The sequence below is a fragment of the Megascapheus bottae genome, chromosome 19 (genome assembly GCF_031878675.1).
Source record: "Megascapheus bottae isolate mThoBot1 chromosome 19, mThoBot2.hap1, whole genome shotgun sequence".
NCBI classification, from domain to species: Eukaryota; Metazoa; Chordata; class Mammalia; order Rodentia; family Geomyidae; genus Megascapheus; species Megascapheus bottae.
Genome location: NC_143527.1, coordinates 26,572,243 through 26,590,704, shown reverse-complemented (window position 1 = coordinate 26,590,704; position 18,462 = coordinate 26,572,243). Strand labels below are relative to the sequence as shown.

The 18,462-nt window shown below is 36.3% G+C and overlaps 1 protein-coding gene across 5 annotated transcripts in view; it reads left to right on the top strand.

Annotated features, from left to right (window-relative positions):
* Positions 1–18,462, top strand: part of Kiaa1328 (KIAA1328 ortholog) — a 152,377-nt gene that overhangs the window by 115,210 nt on the left and 18,705 nt on the right. For 4 of the 5 annotated variants that reach the window (XM_090353221.1, XM_090353222.1, XM_090353223.1 and 1 more), the window contains 3 exons: positions 2,865–3,046; positions 8,496–8,604; positions 11,527–11,607. In XM_090353221.1, coding sequence (XP_090209347.1) covers positions 2,865–3,046; positions 8,496–8,604; positions 11,527–11,607 — 372 coding nt within the window. The remainder of the gene's footprint in view (positions 1–2,864; positions 3,047–8,495; positions 8,605–11,526; positions 11,608–18,462) is intronic. The other variant, XM_090353225.1, reaches the window with a different exon arrangement.

Here is an 18,462-nt window from a genome sequence, read left to right as displayed (position 1 = left end):
AAGGATGAACAGAGGACTAGAGATAGAAAAATAGTATAAAAGACAAGTAGGGAGGTAAGAAAAAAGTAATGTAGGAGTGTAAGATTAATATAGTAATGAAGAAAAGGGATAGCGTAAGGATAACTGACCAAAGGTGGTAGAAAAGTAAAATAGTTGAGTACAAGATTTAGAAAAATAAGATAAAACTTATGAAATAACAAGAGTAATAAGAACAATATATAAAGAAAAGCAGAAGGTATATATAGGAGAGTTCAATGATAAAAAAATTTTTTTTAAATAAAAATAAACAAAAAAAGAAAAACAAGAATGACAAGAAAAAAAGGAGGGAGATCCCACACAATTGTGAGTTCTTAGACAAGAAATACTAGGGTTAAGAGCCCAGAGATTAAAAAGCAGGTGGCTGTATCAATAAAAAATATCATTATATGTATCCAGTCTGTACCCAGTGCTGTCACTATGTTTCTAGGAATGACCACAATAGCAAAAGGAAAGCGAGGGGCGGGGTGGGGGAAGAAAAAGGAAAGAATCATAACCTTAAAAAACAAAAAAAGGTGGAGGTAAAATGCCAAAAAAAAAAAAAGAACACATAAAAATGCAAATGAAAAAGGGTAGAAAAAAACAAAACAAAAAAAAGGGGGTATTCTTCAGTTTGTTCTTTTGGTGGGGGACGGGATAGGAAACTTGTATCTCCACTAAATTCGGAATCCAAACACTTCAAAAAGTCTTTTTCTTTGGCTTTGTGGTTTTTCTGATCAATTTGCTTGATTGGGCAGAAAAAAAATAAAAGCCTGTGAAGCTGAGAGCAGCTTTGTTTACCAGGCGTGCTACCCCACCCAGGAGGAGGAAGTTCCACTAGCACTAGTGGTGGACGTCCAGCTATGCTGCCTTTGGGAAAGCCTTTGCCCTTTTGAATGATGGCGCTGCCAGCACCACTTCTCAGGCTCCAGTTGGTTTGGCAGTGTCTCTGCCAGCAGTCAAGATGGCGCTGCTTTCAGCTTGTGGGGGAGCAGATTCCTTCCCAGTGGGTTTCCTAGAGCAGAAGTGGAAACATCCACAGAGGTACTCACAAAATTACTGGGGTTTCTGGTCCCGTAAAGCTGGTAGGTCCCTGCCACAGCCAGGTGATGGCTCTGGGCTCGGGCACGCTCTCTCTGACTCTGTCTGGAGCCGGCAGATCTGCACTGCCGAGAAGTGCTATCTGCTCAGGTTCTGGAGGGAGGCTTTGTCTCCATGGAGGCTCTGAGAGGCTGGCGCCGCTCCATGCTGTCTTCTTGCACCAGATTCCTGCCTTTCTCCTCTCTGACTGAGATCTCTGTGGTGCTAAAGCTTACTTAGGATCGATATTTGGGTATGAACTTTCCCCTACGATGCTAGAACTGGTATCTTGATGAGAGCTCAGAAAGACTCACACTGAACCACCACCATCTTCTGCTGATCTCCTATCACATGCTTTAAAAAAAAAGCAAAGTAAATGTAAATATAAGTGATAAGATATTCTATTGTGTTTGCCTTTAGTTCTTTTTCACCATGGCAAATAGTTTTGAAGTAACTATCGTTTTGTGTGTGTGTGTGTGTGTGTGTGTGTGTGTGTGTGTGTGTGTGTGTGTGTGTGTGTGTGTGTGACTAAGTGTTGGGTCTGGAGCTTGAATTCTGAGCAGGGATCTTCAGCTTTTTTTACATTTTAGCTCAGATAAAAGTCTGGCTTTTTTCCTTCCTGGCTAGCTTCTAATTTCATTCCTCAGATCTCAGACTCATGAGTAGTTAAGATTATATGTATGAGCCACCAGTGCCCAGCCTTGAATCAATTCCTAAAAGTAGAATTGTCTGTAATTCTAAGTACAAATGAGGCTGAAACCTGGAGAAACTCAGTGTGAAGCTGGCTGGTGCAGAATAGTCTGCAAAATTCTATTTCCAGTTAAATGGCAAAATGCCAGATTGGAGGCATGACTAAAGTGGTAAAGTGCCAGCTGTGAGCAGGAAAGGCAAGCAAGAGAGCAAGACCCTAAGCTCAATTCTAGGTACCAGAACACACAAAAAAGTAGAATTATTAAGGTGAAAGTACATTTTTATTTTATGTTGGCATATCACCTACAAAAGAACCATGTCAATTGCAGTTATTTCAATAGTGTATTAAAGAGCTTTTGTCCCCACACTTTCACTGATAATAGTACTATAAACCTTTCCATTAAACGGACAAGCGTGTGGTTTAAGTTTTAGTTTAGAATGGAAACTCTGATCTTGCTCTAATCTTAGGAAGATACAATTGAAAAATGAAAAATACAAACACATTTTGTGGTACATTGGTGATATTTTAATCCCTATTGTCCATTTTTCGTGTTTGGAAAATATTTTAGATGTGCAGGTGTCATTTTTTTTTAATTCCTGTAGATATTCTAAGTCACTCTGAGACTTAGCAATTTCATAGGTTTGAGTCTCATTTCTCCAACTCCAATTATATGATTCTGACAATAAAGACCATTTTTCCTCTGAAATTATTGTGGCAAGACCTAAAATAGCCATTTAGCTAATTGTTCAATCTATACCTAAGTAAAAAAATATAAGAAAAAGAAAGTTCTCGATGCCATAAATTGCATTTAATTATCTTTGTATGTTACACATCCCTCTTTTTTTGCCAGTCCTGGGCTTATGCTCAGGGCCTGAACAGTGTCCTTGGGCTTTCTCAAGGCTGGAACTCTACCACTTGAGCCTCAGCACCACTTCTGGCTTTTTTCTATGTATGTGGTACTAAGGAATTTAACCTGGGTCTTCGTGCATGCTAGGCAAGCACTTTACCACTAGGCCAAACTCCTGGCCCCACATCCCTTTTCGTATGCTGTACAATTTATTCATTTTTGCTCTTTCAGTTTATTAACGTTAAAGTGTGATGAGTGGCCATCTGCAAACTCAGCATCCTTTAAAAAGTACCAAGACTCTCCACACAGTAAAGAGAATAGAAGGGAGAAGAAGACGGTTGGATTTCAGTCATGTATAGAAGATGATGCCCAGTGGGTGTGTCCAAAAACAGATACAAGCAAACCCCAAAAAGGTAAGTTCTTGGAATGGTTCTTGTATAACTTGGGAAGTAATGAGCCTCATTCTACAGAAGAAGGGTTGAGGGCTGAAGAGATCTGTACTCCTTCTCCTCAGACTTTGTAAACACTCATCTTTTTGCCTTTTCACAACTGTTAACTCCAATTCCCTATGTACCTTTTTTTTTTTCACATAGCTTTTTTTTTTTTTTTTTGCCAGTCTTGGGCTTGGGCTCAGGGCCTGAGCACTGTCCCTGGATTTTCTCAAGGCTAGAGCTCTACCACTTGAGCCACAGCACCACTTCTGGCTTTTTGCTACGTATGTGGTACCGAGGAATCGAACCCAGGTCTTCGTGCATGTTAGGCAAGCACTTTAACCACTAGGCCAAACTCCCGGCCCTCACATAGCTTTATCATCTAATATTTACCTACCTTTTTACCTCTAGCCACTATTAAATTTATTTATTTGAGCGTGGAACATTGCTTTGTGAGAAAAACTTGCTTGTATATTTCTACCTGCCTTTCTTAACAGTTTCCAGCTTTGTTGTGACATCTGGTTTTAATTATAATTAATCTAGAAATTGATTAATACTCTCCCAGGTAATTAAGAGGTAAAGTGACAATTAGTCCCAACTTCACAAGTGAGACTCCATAATTGGAGACAAAAGTATGTTTTCTTTGACATAAGAAAAATCTTCTGCACATTTCCATCTTAAGATGACCCAATAGTTTCTTAGCTATCACACTTTGCTACCAAAAACCAAATTGAAACTGTGTAAAATAGAACTTTCTTCTTTTGTTTGTTTGTTTGTTTTGTGGTTGAGGGGTTGAGCTCGGGCTGCACTGTCCTTGAGCTCTTCAGATCAAGACTAGGGTTCTGTCACTTTGAACCACAGTGCCTTTTCCAGTTTTCTGGTGATTAATTGGAAATAAGTCTCACAATGTTTCCTGCCCAAGCTGACTTGGAACTGCAGTCTTCAGATCTCAGCCTCCTGAGTGGCTAGGATAACAGGTGTGAGCTACCAGCACCCTTTCTTTCCTTTCTTGAGAGATAGTCTTTCAGATATGGGAAGTCCTCACTTCATCCTTATCTTCTCTTAGTCATTATACTTTGGAGAATGACAACCAGTGAGAACTGGTCTGGTAGCTATACTGTAAGGCTAAATAGACTTTTGCTAGCTTGTCAACAAATTCATGCAGTGTGTCAGCACTGAAATAAAATGCCAACATGGAAAAAAAAATACAGTGCAATAGCAAAGAGACAAATAACTATGCCATTAGTTAAGATCACAGCAACATTAGAAAGCATTAACTGGAAAGACACTTTGAGAAAGGTATCATCAGACCAGCCTTTGGCTGTGGTGGTAGTTAATCTCTCCTGGGTCCAAGTACCAAAGCTAGAAGCCCAAAAAGGGCTTATGTCCAAAAAAAAATCAATTTCTAATTTGAAACAAAATCATTTTTGACTACCAGGAGTTCAGAACCCATTACTTTTTGCTGTATACTCTGCTGACATTTCAGCACTTTTTTGTTGTGCACAGTGAATCCTAATGGTGGTTTTCTAATGTTGCTATACCAAATCAATGTAACAGAGTAAAAGCAGTTAGAATTTGTGAAGTTTTCCGGAACCCTCTCACTCATGGTTTGTTCTGGTCTTTTTGTTTGTTTAATTTTGTTTTTTATTTAGTTTTGCTTTTACTTTTACTCTTTTTTTTTATTACAAGGGAGATTGCAATGTTACAGTGAAAAATTATACAGAAACATTTTTATCTTTTTAAATATTTTAAGATATTCTCAAAAATATGCTTTTATATTCATGTGAAAGCTATCTTGTATTTTTTCTTTCATCCTATTATTCAGCAATTAGCAAAACTATTAAAGAAGCTGAAGTTGCCCCTTTTGATCTACTATTGTAGATCATTGTGTTCAGATTCCAGGACAGGACAAAATTATTGCATTAACCTTTTCTAGGGAACCCAACTACATGGAAGACCTTGCTTCCCAAAGTATACAGAGCAATGAACTTAAATGCTTGTTAATTTTAAAATCAGTGATGTGGTGCTGATGGTCCAAGTTATGTTGCTAGATCTGGTATTTACTTAATTGCTTCCCCCTCTTTAGGGTGTCTGAATATTTTGGCAACATTGTTTATGTTTTATATCCTTTGTTTCTTTCATATGTGTCCTTTAATCATCAGGGGCTACACGAGATATTTACTATAGGACCATTCATCCTTATTCTAGTCTCCTATTCATTTACCTCTATCCTCCTCAGCATTCTTCCAGCTTGACTGATGCCAAACATATAAAAGAGGCCAGATTAATTGACTCAATGAACAACTTTATAATAGCAAAATATGCACAGTATTGTCGGTGTTATACTTGAAACATAAACTTTGAATGTTATATTCTATTTAATTGCTTTTATAGAGCTATGTGGAATAAAGAGAAATTACTTGAAAAGATCTAAACTTAGATCACTTGAGAAAATCTAAAATCATGCCATTTGTAAGGCTTGAATCTACAAACACTTGATATTTGTTCCTCCCTTTTCTTTTCATAAAACAGCAAAACATTCTTTGCCATTTTGCCTGGAATTCCTCCTTCCTGAGCAATTACTGATTCCTTCTTTTCAAAGCTGTTGAATTTGAGGACATTTTGTTTTCATTATGTTGATAGACTAACTGAAGCAGAAGCTCCTGAGCATAGGAACTGAAATGCTGCAACCTAGGCTTAGACACTAGCCTGTTCCTGAACATTTACAGCCATCACAAAGTCTTTACTGTATTTAGAACTAGCACTGTTTGAACCTCTTTTCCTGTGTATTTACATCAGTGTAAATCTTCTAGACATGCTAACTCCTAGCATAATTTGGATTTATTTGATGGATTGGCCATGCCTTTGATTTGTCTTTGGGATTTGTTGTTGTTTTTGTGTGTTGTGTTTTTACTAAAAGAAAACTACTGCTGACTCCAAGTAAAGGATAATCTCAAAAAGTTCCCAATAAGTCTTTTAATTGACCTTATGCTTTCAATGATGTGAATATTCTTTATTGCCAATAGTAATAGTACATGATTAAATAATTAAGTTGAAGTATCCCAAGTACGGAAACCATTTCCATCTTTTGTAGAGGATCATTCCCTTTCCCTTTACCATCACTATTATTACTATTTAATGGTAAAAAATGTGTATTTAATCATAAGAAAAAGTACCATGAGATATTTCTTCTGATTCCCAGAAGGCTCAGATAAAGGATATAATATCCAGGCCAGAATGTAGCTCATTGGCAAAGCACTTGCCTAGCAAGTATCATGCCCTGGGTTTGATCCCTAGTACTAAAAAAAAAAGATATAATATCCATTGATGGTTTTATCAACAACATACAGAAATCAAGCATATTAGAGTATGATGAATAAACCCAGACATGTAGAATAAAGTTTCCTTCCCATTTCATTAAACAATAGCAGTATAAGAGATTATTGTAAGAGTTGGAGTTGCTATATATGGAAAATGGTCATCTAAACTATAGCCCACATTTCTCATCCTTTACAATGGAAAAAAATAGATCCACAAATTGTCTAGTTTGCCTATTTATTAAATATGTTTTATATATCTTCTCTCACTAAAATGTAGACTCTGTAGATTCAGTATTTTATCCCGATTACCTAACATGTGGTAGGTGCTCATTATATATTTGTTGAACAAATTAACATAACATTATATATATTGATTTTTTCCATGCCTTGTCCTGATTTCTCACAATAAGGAACTAATCAGTTAAGCCTTTTAACCTCAACGCGTGCAGTAATTTTTGTGAATTAAGCAAAATAACTGCTTATCCCTCCAAAGTCTTTATAATGATTGATTGCTTATGTCAGAGAGAAGGCAGTAGGGTATAGTCTGAAAAACCATTGTCTTATGAGTTCAGGAAACTGGTGCGTGTGTGCAGGGGCTTACATTTTAAGGCCTGGGTGCTGACCCTTTTATGCTCAACAGTTTCCTTAAAGGGACAGATAGTAAATAGATCAGGCTTTGTGGGCCAAATGGCCACTGTCACATGGACTTTCTGCCTGAGCTACCTTTAAACTGTCGACCTTGCCGCAATACTAAGTCCTTAAGAAAGAAGGAAGACTACAGGTATAAATGATTTTTCCCCTAATACAATCATGTTAACACTATAGAGAACAGAAAGCAAAAAATTACCAGAACAACATCTAGGTGCCAGAAGCAAGAAGTTTTTTGATCAGGGAAGGGGTTTCCTTAAAATTCATGCTTTTAAACTGAATATTTAAAATAACTCAACTGTTTTGAAAATATAAAATAAAGGGCCCAGAAAGAGAGGTTTCTAATCACTGAGCTCTAAGAAAGAATTATCAAGAAATGTTTGTTGATGGATGGATTGACAGAACCAGCTATCTATAAATAGGACATGATCCATTATAGTCAGTTCATCTTTATATGCAAAAATATATTTGTATATTCACAGATATATAAGCATACACATTTATATGTGAAGTTCATCAATCTAAGGGTAATATTCTTTCCAGAATTAAGTAAATGAAAGTATTAAGTTTTTGTATTTTGAAAAGTATATATCTGTATATTTATATATTTGTAAATATGCAATTATATGCTAACTTGTATATGAATAACTGTGTTACTAAACTTACATATGTCTAACTTTATAGAAGAAACAATTAAAAGCTTTCTGATCTGAAATTTTATATACTTTCTGAAATTTTTATAATTAATAGATATTAGAGAATTATGAAAAAGGAATAATTGAACTTGACATATACCTTGGAGTAAATATTCATAGCCATCTTAGAGGTCTTATATCCTCTCAAACTTTGATAAAGTTATAGTACTCTCCAAAAAACATGAGTAAGCACAGATATACAGATTTTTGTGCTTATAGTTTTAAGGTATCCATGAAAGATATCCATGGATATATATATATATATATATATATATATATATATATAAGTCTCTGGATCCTCTTTCAAAATTATTTCCTTAAATTGTACCTATCAAATATTAGTTGTCTCAGGATCCTCAGATCTCACCTTCCTGAGTAGCTAGGATTATAGTCGTGAGCCACCTGGCTTAGTTGTATAGTTTTGAGGTCTACATTTCAAACATCTGCCATCTTATTTATTATTTCTTTCCATCTGCTAATTTTGAGTTTAGCTTGTTCTTGTTTTTCGAGAAGTACTAAATTCATCATTAGGGAATTATTTCGAGTTTTCTTCTTGTTTTTCATGTTAGCATTCATAGCTATAAATGTACCTTTTAGGGCTGCCTTTTCTGTATCCCAAAGATTCTTGTAAGTTGTATTTTTATTAGATTCTATGGACTTTTTCTATTCTCTCGTATTTCTTCAGTGATCCACTTGTCATTCAATGATATGTTGTTCATTTTCCACATGTTGCAATAAAATGACTAAATTTCTTTATTATTCATATAGGAACAGTGACACAAGTTAGAAAAGATGCATCTACATCGCCTATCTTAATAAGGAGCCAAAAGGAGCTGGTAACCTCAGCCTCACCGTCATCCCAAAACAACATCTCCCAGTGAGTTTTACGGATTTGATTTAATAGTTAATATTAAATATTTGGATTAATATTCTTTATATAGGAGAATCTTCTGAGATGTTTTAAAATAATAATTAGAAAACTCTTGATTTTTAGTGGTTCTTACTTAAGAGGTCCTTATTTTGAACAATATAAATTTGGCCACACAGAGTTTTCTTTATACTCAATAAGAACAGTATGGCCAAGAGTTTAGCCTAGTGGTAGATTGCTTGCCTACCATGCACAAAGACCCAAGTTAGATACCTCGTGGTACCACATACATAGCAAAAAAGCCAGAAGTGGTGCTGTGGCTCCAGTGCTAGAGCTTTAGCCTTGAGAAAGCCCAAGGACAGTGGTCAGGCCCTGAGCTCAAGGCCCAGGAATGGGAAAAAAAAAAAAAAGAACAGTAGGCAAGGATTTCTATGGAAACTCAAAGCTAATTCTATCCTTTATTTGGAAATATGCTTACAATCAGGTCCTTCCCCATTTTCATGGATTGGTTGTACATTTGGACTCTTAAGTAACCAAATTTATTTATTTATTTATTTGTTTGTTTGTTTGTTTGTTTTTGGTCCTGGGGCTTTGAACTCTGTGCTCTGTCCCTGAGCTCTTCAGCTCCAGGCTTACTACCTTACCCCTGGGCCTGGTTATTGGCCCTGAGCTCTTCAGCTCAAGGCTACCACTCTATTCCTGGAACCACGGCATCACTTCCAGTTTTCTAGTGGTTAGCTGGAGATAAGAGTCTCACATTCTTTAGTGTTGGGCTGGCTTTGAACCTGGATCCTCAAATCTCAGCCTCCTGAGTAACTAGGATTATAGGCGGGAGCTACCATGCCAGGCTTGCTCAGAGTTTCTATCTAGTTCACCTTGGAGAAGTGAGAAGCAAATCGAAATGATTATATGGATTCAGTGATTTTTTTTTCTATTGTTAAAGTTTAAAATGAGATCTTTTCTTTTCTTTTCTTTTTTTTTTTTTTTGCCAGACCTGAAGCTTGAACTCAGGGCCTAGGCATTCTCATTGAGCTTTCTCAAAGCTAGTTCTCTATCACTTGAGCCACAGCAGCACTTCTGGCTTTTTCTGCATATGTGGTACTGAGGAATTGAACCCAGGGCTTCATACATGCTAGGCCACACTCCCAGCCCTAAAATGAGACCTTTAACACTACTTTGATAGAGAAAAGCCTAAAAAGAGAGGAATAAAAGGTTTCCCCATAGTGTTCTGTAAAATGTCCTAAGCTCTAATTTTCTCATGAGCCATAACAACTTAGTAGAGTTTTACAAGCCAGGTTTAAATCTCTGTGAAGATTAAAAAAAAAAAAAAAATCTGGGGGCTGGGAGTTGGCCTAGTAGTAGAGTGCTTGCCTAGCATGCACAAAGACCTGGGTTTGATTCCTTGATATCACATACATAGAAAAAGCCAGAAGTGGTGCTGTGGCTCAAGTGGCAGAGTGCTAGCTTTGAGGAAAAGGTGCAAGGTCAGTGCTCAGGCCCTGAGTTCAAGCCCCAGGATTTGCACCGAAACAAAAAATAAAGTAAGTTAAAAAAAAGTCTGTATTCTTTAAGAGTGCATATCAGCTAAACATAGGTTCATAGAAGCTTAGTGTTTGGCTAAGTAAAACAATGTGTACCACAAATTTTTATCCTTCCAAATGCACAGTGGCATAGATCAATTATACAAAGTGTAGAGTTCAAAAAAGATCCAATACTATGAAAATCAATGACCACAATAGCAAAGTGGTTTCTTTACAAACTTAAAAAAATCAGTGTTATTTGAATAATGCTTATATTAAAATGTACAGAAGTCATTTTTTTTTGTCAGTGTGGGACTTGAACTGTAGGCCTGGGTGTTGTCCCCCAGCTTTTCAGCTCAAGTCTACCACCCCACCCCTTGAAGCCACAGCACCACTACTGGTTTTCTGGTGATTAATTGGATCTTAGAATCTCACAGACTTTTTAGTGCCCGTGCTGGCTTTGAACTGCAGTCCTGATCCTCAGATATTAGCCTCTTGAGTAGCTAGGATTACAGGCGTGAGCCACCATGCCTGGCTCAGAAGTCATTTTTTTATAAACTACCTTTCAACTATGTGCAAACTATAGGTCTTCCAACAAAGCTTTAAAAGTTACTAAGGAGATTGTGAGGAAAATCCTTTATTCTCTCTACCCTAAATTCCAAGAATATTAAAGACTTTCAAAAAGAGATGGAGATTATTTAGAGATGGTGAGATACAGCTTTTACTTTTTATTCTTTTGAATATACATAGAAGTATCCCATATCCTTCCAAGTAGTGTGGAAAAAAAAGGCATCGCAGAATCATCTTTCTCATTCACACTATAGGCTGTTAATTATTCTCTCTGCAGACTGTTGATATAATGTGAAATTTTCATTCCCCATTCAACATGGAAAAAGTTGTGGCTGAAAATGTTAACATTTGCATTTTTATTTGTTGACTTATTTAAAGGACAGCCTCTCCTACAGCAATCCATCACTTGGTGACACCCCAAATATGAATAATGTATTGTATACTTGTGGTTACAATGTGTAATAAGTGCTAGAGACAGTAAAGGAATGTTAACTATGTTGAAAATGTAATATTTATTGACTCATAAAGTTTATTGCTTTCCAGGTTCAATAATACTGACCATAGGACATTAATATCACTTATCCTGATTTTAGCTAGGCACCTTTGTATGCATCTATCTCGTGCTAAGAAAATAAATATGTAATTTACAGAATAAGCAAAGAGGGCGTTACAGTCTTCCATGCAGAGGTCTGCACAGTGCTTCGTTTTCCTTGTTTTACTTCTGGTTCCAGTATTAATCACAAAATCCTAAGCTGTCAAGGGTAATAAGGACAATTGTCACATTGGCAAAAGAAGGTGGCAAGACTTTTCTAATGGGTGCCGTTCCTTTCCTCTTGGTCAGTGCAGACAACCACCCACACAGGCCACTCCAAAATGGTCTGGAAGGTCTCTTCTCCCCATCTTCTGAACACCTAGTAGAAAGGTAAGCTTTGGCTTTAAAAACTGAATATATACATTTAGTACCATGCCAGTTCTACTTGATCCTCCTGTGTGAAGCCAAAGCTGGGTAGGTTACCCTTGGTTTCTCAGTAAATGTGTTAGAAGCACAGTGTTACTAATAATTAACCCTTTGTGCTTTACAGAATTAGTTATGTCCATTGCTAAACATAAAGAATAAAGGCACTCTGTAACAGCCAAAGCAAAAGAAGTAATGTTAATTAGCAACCATGGTCTATGATTGTCATACCTGTTAGGATGCAGAATTATGTATTGCTTCCTTGTAAATAACCTTTCTAATTTTACTTGATGTATGCCAATTTAATCAAAACGTATACTTGCAACAGACTGATATTTGCATGAATGTATGTTTAAATAAGCTTTATTACAGCTGCATATCCTTTCTCTGCTGGTATCATTTTTATTCAGATATGTAGATCTAATATATTTTATATTAAAATGAATAGTATCTTCTGGGAGATTGTTCCATGCAACAGAAGTCTTGTCAGTTTTTAAAACACTGATCAAATTTCCTTTTCTCAGTCTTATGACAATATGGTAATGATTGTTCCAAACTGATAAACAGAGACAAACACCATGGCAGGATTAAATTCCCAGTCCCTGAAATGAAAGGTTACTCAGCCTATTCTCTCTTCTTATGTGACTCATAAGAGTTACACCTGAGACTCTTGCATGCCCAACAATGAATTTTTGAAATTGAAGTTGGATTTAGTCAACTTACAGTTTTTTTTTCCTTTTTCAAAAAGTTGTTTTCCTTTTTTTAAATCACAACACAGAAGGATTTTTTTGTTTTGCTTTTGGAGTTATAAGGGATTTAAGGTCTTGGTTTTGGGGTGTTTTGTTTTGGGAAGAAATAGGAAATACCTGTCTATGTGCTTTGAAGAACTTGACAGCTTAAAGATCTTGGTTCTTTACAGTGAAACCATATACTTAATGCATTCTGAAAATGTTTCTGTAAGCTTATACCTTGCTGTGCTTTCCAAAATGTACAACGAGCTCACAGGGAGCAGTCTGCACGTAGAGAACTAGACAGGAGCTTATGACATCTTTTGCCCATTGATGCTGGAACTAGGCCTAAAAGAATTGGGAACTTGGGAAGAAAATATCTGTCTTAAACAAGGTATTGTCAGACATGGTGGCTCACACCTGTAATCCTAGCTACTCAGGAGGCTGAGATCTGAAGATCCCGGTTCAAAGCTAGCCAGAGCACTAGAAAGTCTGTGAGACTCGTATCTCTAATTAACCACCAGAAAACCAGAAGTGGCTCAAGGAGTAGGGTAGTAGCCTTGAGCTGAAGAGCTCAGGGACAACGCCCAGGTGCAGAGTTAAAGTCTCACTACCAACCAAAAACAAACAGAATAAACAAGGTATTTATTTTTGCCTAAGTCACTTGGCATGAAAATTTAGTTTTCAGCTCCAGATAATGAAGGAATACAATTTAAAGTGCTAGAAAAACTGATAGCATTTGAGTTCTTGGCTGTTCTGTGAAGAGAAGATTTCTCTATTTGGTCCTCTTTACTTTCTCTGGGTGGTACACATTGTTCATGAGCAATGCAACACCATTCCTGTGTCACATTACTAGTAACTATTTAGATAGAGGAGAAGTGACAGTCATTATGAGTGCATTCTTCCTGATTGTTAGCTCTGTTACAAATGTCAGGTGAATTAAAAATCTACACAATTGACGTATTTATAAGACACACTGTTGGAAATGAACTTTACAACTTGGAGAGTAGGTAGCGAAAATGGGAGAAAAATAAGGGAGGAGGTAACAATATTTGACAATGAATATAATTATTATCTTATGTATGTAACTGTAATCCTTAGAAATAAGCTAAGCCAAAGTCCCAAACTTCTGCTGAAGTTTGTTGTAAGATTGAATGGCAGACCCTACTGCTTTTACATTATAGTACATGAATGAAAGCCATATATGACATCATTGATACTGGCTTGTTATTCATTAAATTTCCATTGTATACCAAGTATATTGGGCATATGTAAATATTTTTAATAAATTCATACACATTATACATTATTATAAAGGTTTAACTTACATTAAAGCTTAGTTTCAAAATACTAGAATTTCAGGTTGGTGCTAGTGGCTCACACTTGTAATCCTAACTACTCATATCTGGGAAATGTGCTTCAAAGTCTATGAGATTCTTATCTCTAGTCAACCACCCAAAAGGATGGGAGTGGAACTTTGGCTCAAGTAGTAGAGCATACTAGCTTTGAATAGAAAAGGCAAAGGGACAGCACACAGGCCCTGAGTTTAAGCCCAATAACAGTCTACATACACACAAAATGTTTCTTCTAGACTTCAAAATAGCTTTCCTGAAATGTGAACCATAGGCCAAGAACAATGATTTTAGCATTATCTGGCTTAAGATGATAGTTTACACATTACTCATAATCAAAGTAGCATCAGCTGTAGCGTTCTCATTGCAAACATGTTATAAATGATAAAGCCTAATAAAAATATGCATATATATTGATAACAATTTAATGAATTAACCTGAAAACTTCAGAAAAGAATGTACTAAACATGTAAAAGAAAATGAGAAATTTTAAATATTCCTGTCTTCCATGTTTAACCGTGGGAATGGAAGGCCTAGTTTATTCAAAAGGGTTTTTATTTAATTGAGTTTGTAACTTGGAATTCCCTTCCAGCAGGTGAATTCAAGAATCTCTGAATGCATGGAAATTCTTAAATGTCTGATGAAAACATATGATTTTGAATCAGGCTATGGGAGTATGCAACTACTGTACCTCTTACTCTTAAAATTCAGCCAGTCCTGGGCTTGAGCTCAGGGCTTGAGCACTGTCTTTTGGTTTTCTTAAGGATAGAGCTCTACCACTTGAGGTACAGCACCACTTCTGGCTTTTTTCTATGTATGTGGTAACCAAGAAATCGAACCGTGGTCTTCGTGCATGCTAGGTAAGCACTCTACCTCTAGGCCAAACTCCAGGCCCTGATAATGAGCTTTTTTATTCTTCGTACTTCACTATTCTTTCCTTATGTTTTATAGAAATAATATATTGCTAAAATAATTTTTAAATAATGTTTATTATTCATTTACTTTTAGACAGAATCTCCCTATGTAGTTCAAGTTGGCCTTGAATATTTAACCTTCCTACTTAATTATTCCAAGGACTGGTGTTACAGGTATGTGCCACCACCCAGTTTACAAAACAATGAAGCGAATGAAGAAGAGAACATATTTGTAGAGGATAAATTCATTTCAGAATTTAACACTACACTTAGTGTTCCAAGTAATTGCAAAGGCTTTTGTAACACATATGCTATGTTTATTCAGTATTTTGTCAGCCCAGCAATAGGCAACGATTATGCTTCCTTGATATGTCACCTGAACTCAGCAAACTCTATGATCAGTGATGTCTGTTCAATATTGACAGCCCCTGGTATCTTAGTTTTTTACTACAGGAAATGTTATTTAGAACCTACTCATTCATTTGATCTTAAGTCAATAAATTTCTTTAATTTTAACTTTCAGAAAATTATATTAGGTACCGCTTACTATTCCAGTCATTTTAGTGCCTATATATACATACACATGTATACATACATACATACATACATACATACATACATACATACGTAATCCCTGCAGTCATGACCAGGTAAAACTTGAACATGCAATTACAGAACAATTAAGAACCCTTTAATACCTAGGTTTATAGACTTGGGTTTAAATATTAGCTATGGAATTTTGAGTGAGTCATTTAATCTATAAAATAAGAATAATAACATAATGCTCATAATTCTGTCATTATGACTAAACAAGATAGTATATGTAAAATACTAAGCATTATCTTGGTACATAGCTAAGTTCACCACAAATGTTATCATTATAGTACTTCCCAAGATCACACAAGCAATGAAAAATACTTCAAGGTTTGGTGCTTATTCTTCAATTCCAAGCCCTAACCTAATAAAAGGTTAGGGATATGGTTAGGTTCATCTCTGAGAGGTACAATTGAATTATGTGCTTCTTTTGCTGCTGTTGTTTCTTATTTTGGTTTTGAGACAGTGTTTCACTGACTGGAACTCCTGATATGTTTTTGCCACCGCCTCCCATGCACTGATATTGCGGACATGAGCCACCATGTCCATCAAATTGTCTGTTTCCATGTGGGCTTTGCAAATGTGACTTTATCCCTATAAGTCCGGTTGCTCATGTCAAGAATAAGAATATTAACAACTGCTTTATAAATTTCCTCAAAGAACTAAATGGAATAAAATGTACAGAGCCTTTAATTCAACATTTGGCTACTTCCATGTTATCTTTCTTCCTTTGTGCTCTGAGAAACAGGGCTTGTCTGAGCATGTGATGTAGTGCATATGAATGATACTGGCCTCCCTGTCAAATGTGCTGAGCAGCAATGTCTCTGCAAAGATATGGTTTAGAAGTGGTTTGCGTGATCCTGCATTCAAAAGATTTTCCTGTGCAGTATGCAAATTATTTTTCTCCTTTCTTGAAAAGTCTCTTAGTTGTTTTTTTTTCTTTTGAGAGGAGGGTGAAGAATAAAATTTCTTGGCATAATGATAGTTAAAATTCAGTGTGTTTCTAGGACATCTGTTTTAGGGTTCACTCTTCCTGAAATTATTAATAATGATTACCTCCTAAATTAGTTCTTTCTGAATTAAGGCAAAGACAGACATTGTGGTACACACTTGTAATCTCAGTTACCCAGAGAGCAGAAGTAAGAGGATGGTAAGTCTGAGGCTACTCTGAGCAAAGTAGCAAGACTTTTTCAAAATAAAAACAAAATCCTAGCAAAGAATAGCTCAACTGGTACGATGTTTGTCTAGTGTGTGCAAGGCCCCGAATTCATTACTCAGACTGAATCAAGAAAGAAAAGAAGGATGTTGCAAGGTTTAAATTTTAAGCAGTGTTTCTAAGATCTGTCTGCACATTAGAACATTTTCTGGGCCTTACCCTAGATTACCAAAAAAAAAAAAAAAAAGATAGGAATGGGCTCCAATGTTATGGATATTTTCCAAATTAACTCCAATCCACTTGATCTAAACTCACACATCTGAAAACTCCTGCTCTGGAGCCCCCACTACCTAATCTAAGCATACCAACAGCATTTCTTCTTTTTGCCTAACCCCAAGACCAATCCTTTTCGTTTCATTATGTAGTTATTGTCATCTTTTCCTCAAAGCATCATTAGAATATATTATTAACACCGCATAAAAAAAAATAAAGAGGGGCTGGGAGTTTGGCCTAGTGGTAGAATGCTTGCCTAGCATGCACCAAGACCCGGGTTTGATTCCTTGGTACCACATTCATAGAAAAAGAAAAGCCAGAAGTGGTGGTATGCTCAAGTGGCAGAGTACTAACCTTGAGGAAGAAGCCCAAGGACAGTGCTCAAGCCCTGAGTTCAAGCCCCAGGACTAGTAAAAAAAAACAAAAAAAAACCTGTTAAAGAATCTCTGCAGAAATCCACTTATTAATCTACACTAATGATATGAGAAGTTAGTTAATAAAAACCCCATTGTCAATATCAGTCTTATTATAAAAATAATTATGTGGAGGATGGCTTATTGAAGAGCCAGGATTAAAATCATGAGTCACTCAACTCTTAGGTCCTTTAGCTTGTTTTTTCTTTGTTTTGAAAAAACTCATTTCAGACTTCCTGCTCAGAAGGGCTTCTAACCATGATCCCCAGATCTCAGCCTCCTGAGTAGCTAGAATTAGAGGCATGCCACCAACATGCAGCATAACATTTTTATTTTCTGCAACTTTTTATGTATTTAAAAATAAAGTAAAAGATGCATAAATATATATTATATATGTGATAGTTCTTGGTATATAATAAAAGGAAATGTATGAACATTAGCCTTATGACTACTGGACTCATGCTCTCTCACAAAATATCTTTGCTATAGTTTTAAAAAAGAAATCCTAGTGTATAAATCCAAATATCCACTGAGCATCCCTAATCCAGAATCTAAAATCCAAAGTCCTCTGAAATCTGAAACTTTGAGTGCCAACATGCACTCAAAAACTTCAGATATTGAAGTATTTTCATACTTCATATTTTCAAATTAGCAGTGTTCAACCACTAAACTTTCCAAATTTTAATATGCCATGTTTTGAAAAGTTCCAAAATCTGGGGTACTTGTTTCTAGTCCCATTTTCAGATAAGGGATACTCAACCTGTATTACTCATTAAAGTTATTCTTATTAGTTGTTTACTCATTAAGGTGTTCTTTTCTTCTTGTTGCTCTCACAGGTGTATAGTAAAGTATGACTTTCATTATTATCATGTTGCTTGTCCTCTTCCCCTAAATGATTTGAAAATGTTCATCTTGAGGGTGGGTTCCAGTAGCTGGCACCTGTAATCCTAGTTATTCAGAAGTGTGAGATATATGTAAGGATTGCAGTTTCAAACCAGCCTTGACAAGAAAGTCCATGAGATTCTTCTTTCCACTCAACTGTCCTTTTCCCCATCCCCCCAGAAAAGTGAGAAATGGGTCTGTGTCTCAAGTGGTCAAATGCTGGCCTTAAGCAAAAAAAAATCTCAGGACAGTGCCCAGGCCCTGAGTTCACACTTCAGGACTAGTGTGCACACACACATACTGGTATGAGTGTGCATACGCATGTACACACAAACAAATATTCATCGTGGTTGCAATAGAAACCTTTTGATAGACAAGTGATTATTGTTATGCTCTCAGGGCTGTTTCTTCTTTGGGAGAATTAGAAGATTCTTAAGTCATTTGGAATTTATATTACAAGAGTGACCCAGCTTCAAGCTCTTGTTTTACATAGACCTCTCAGAATCACAG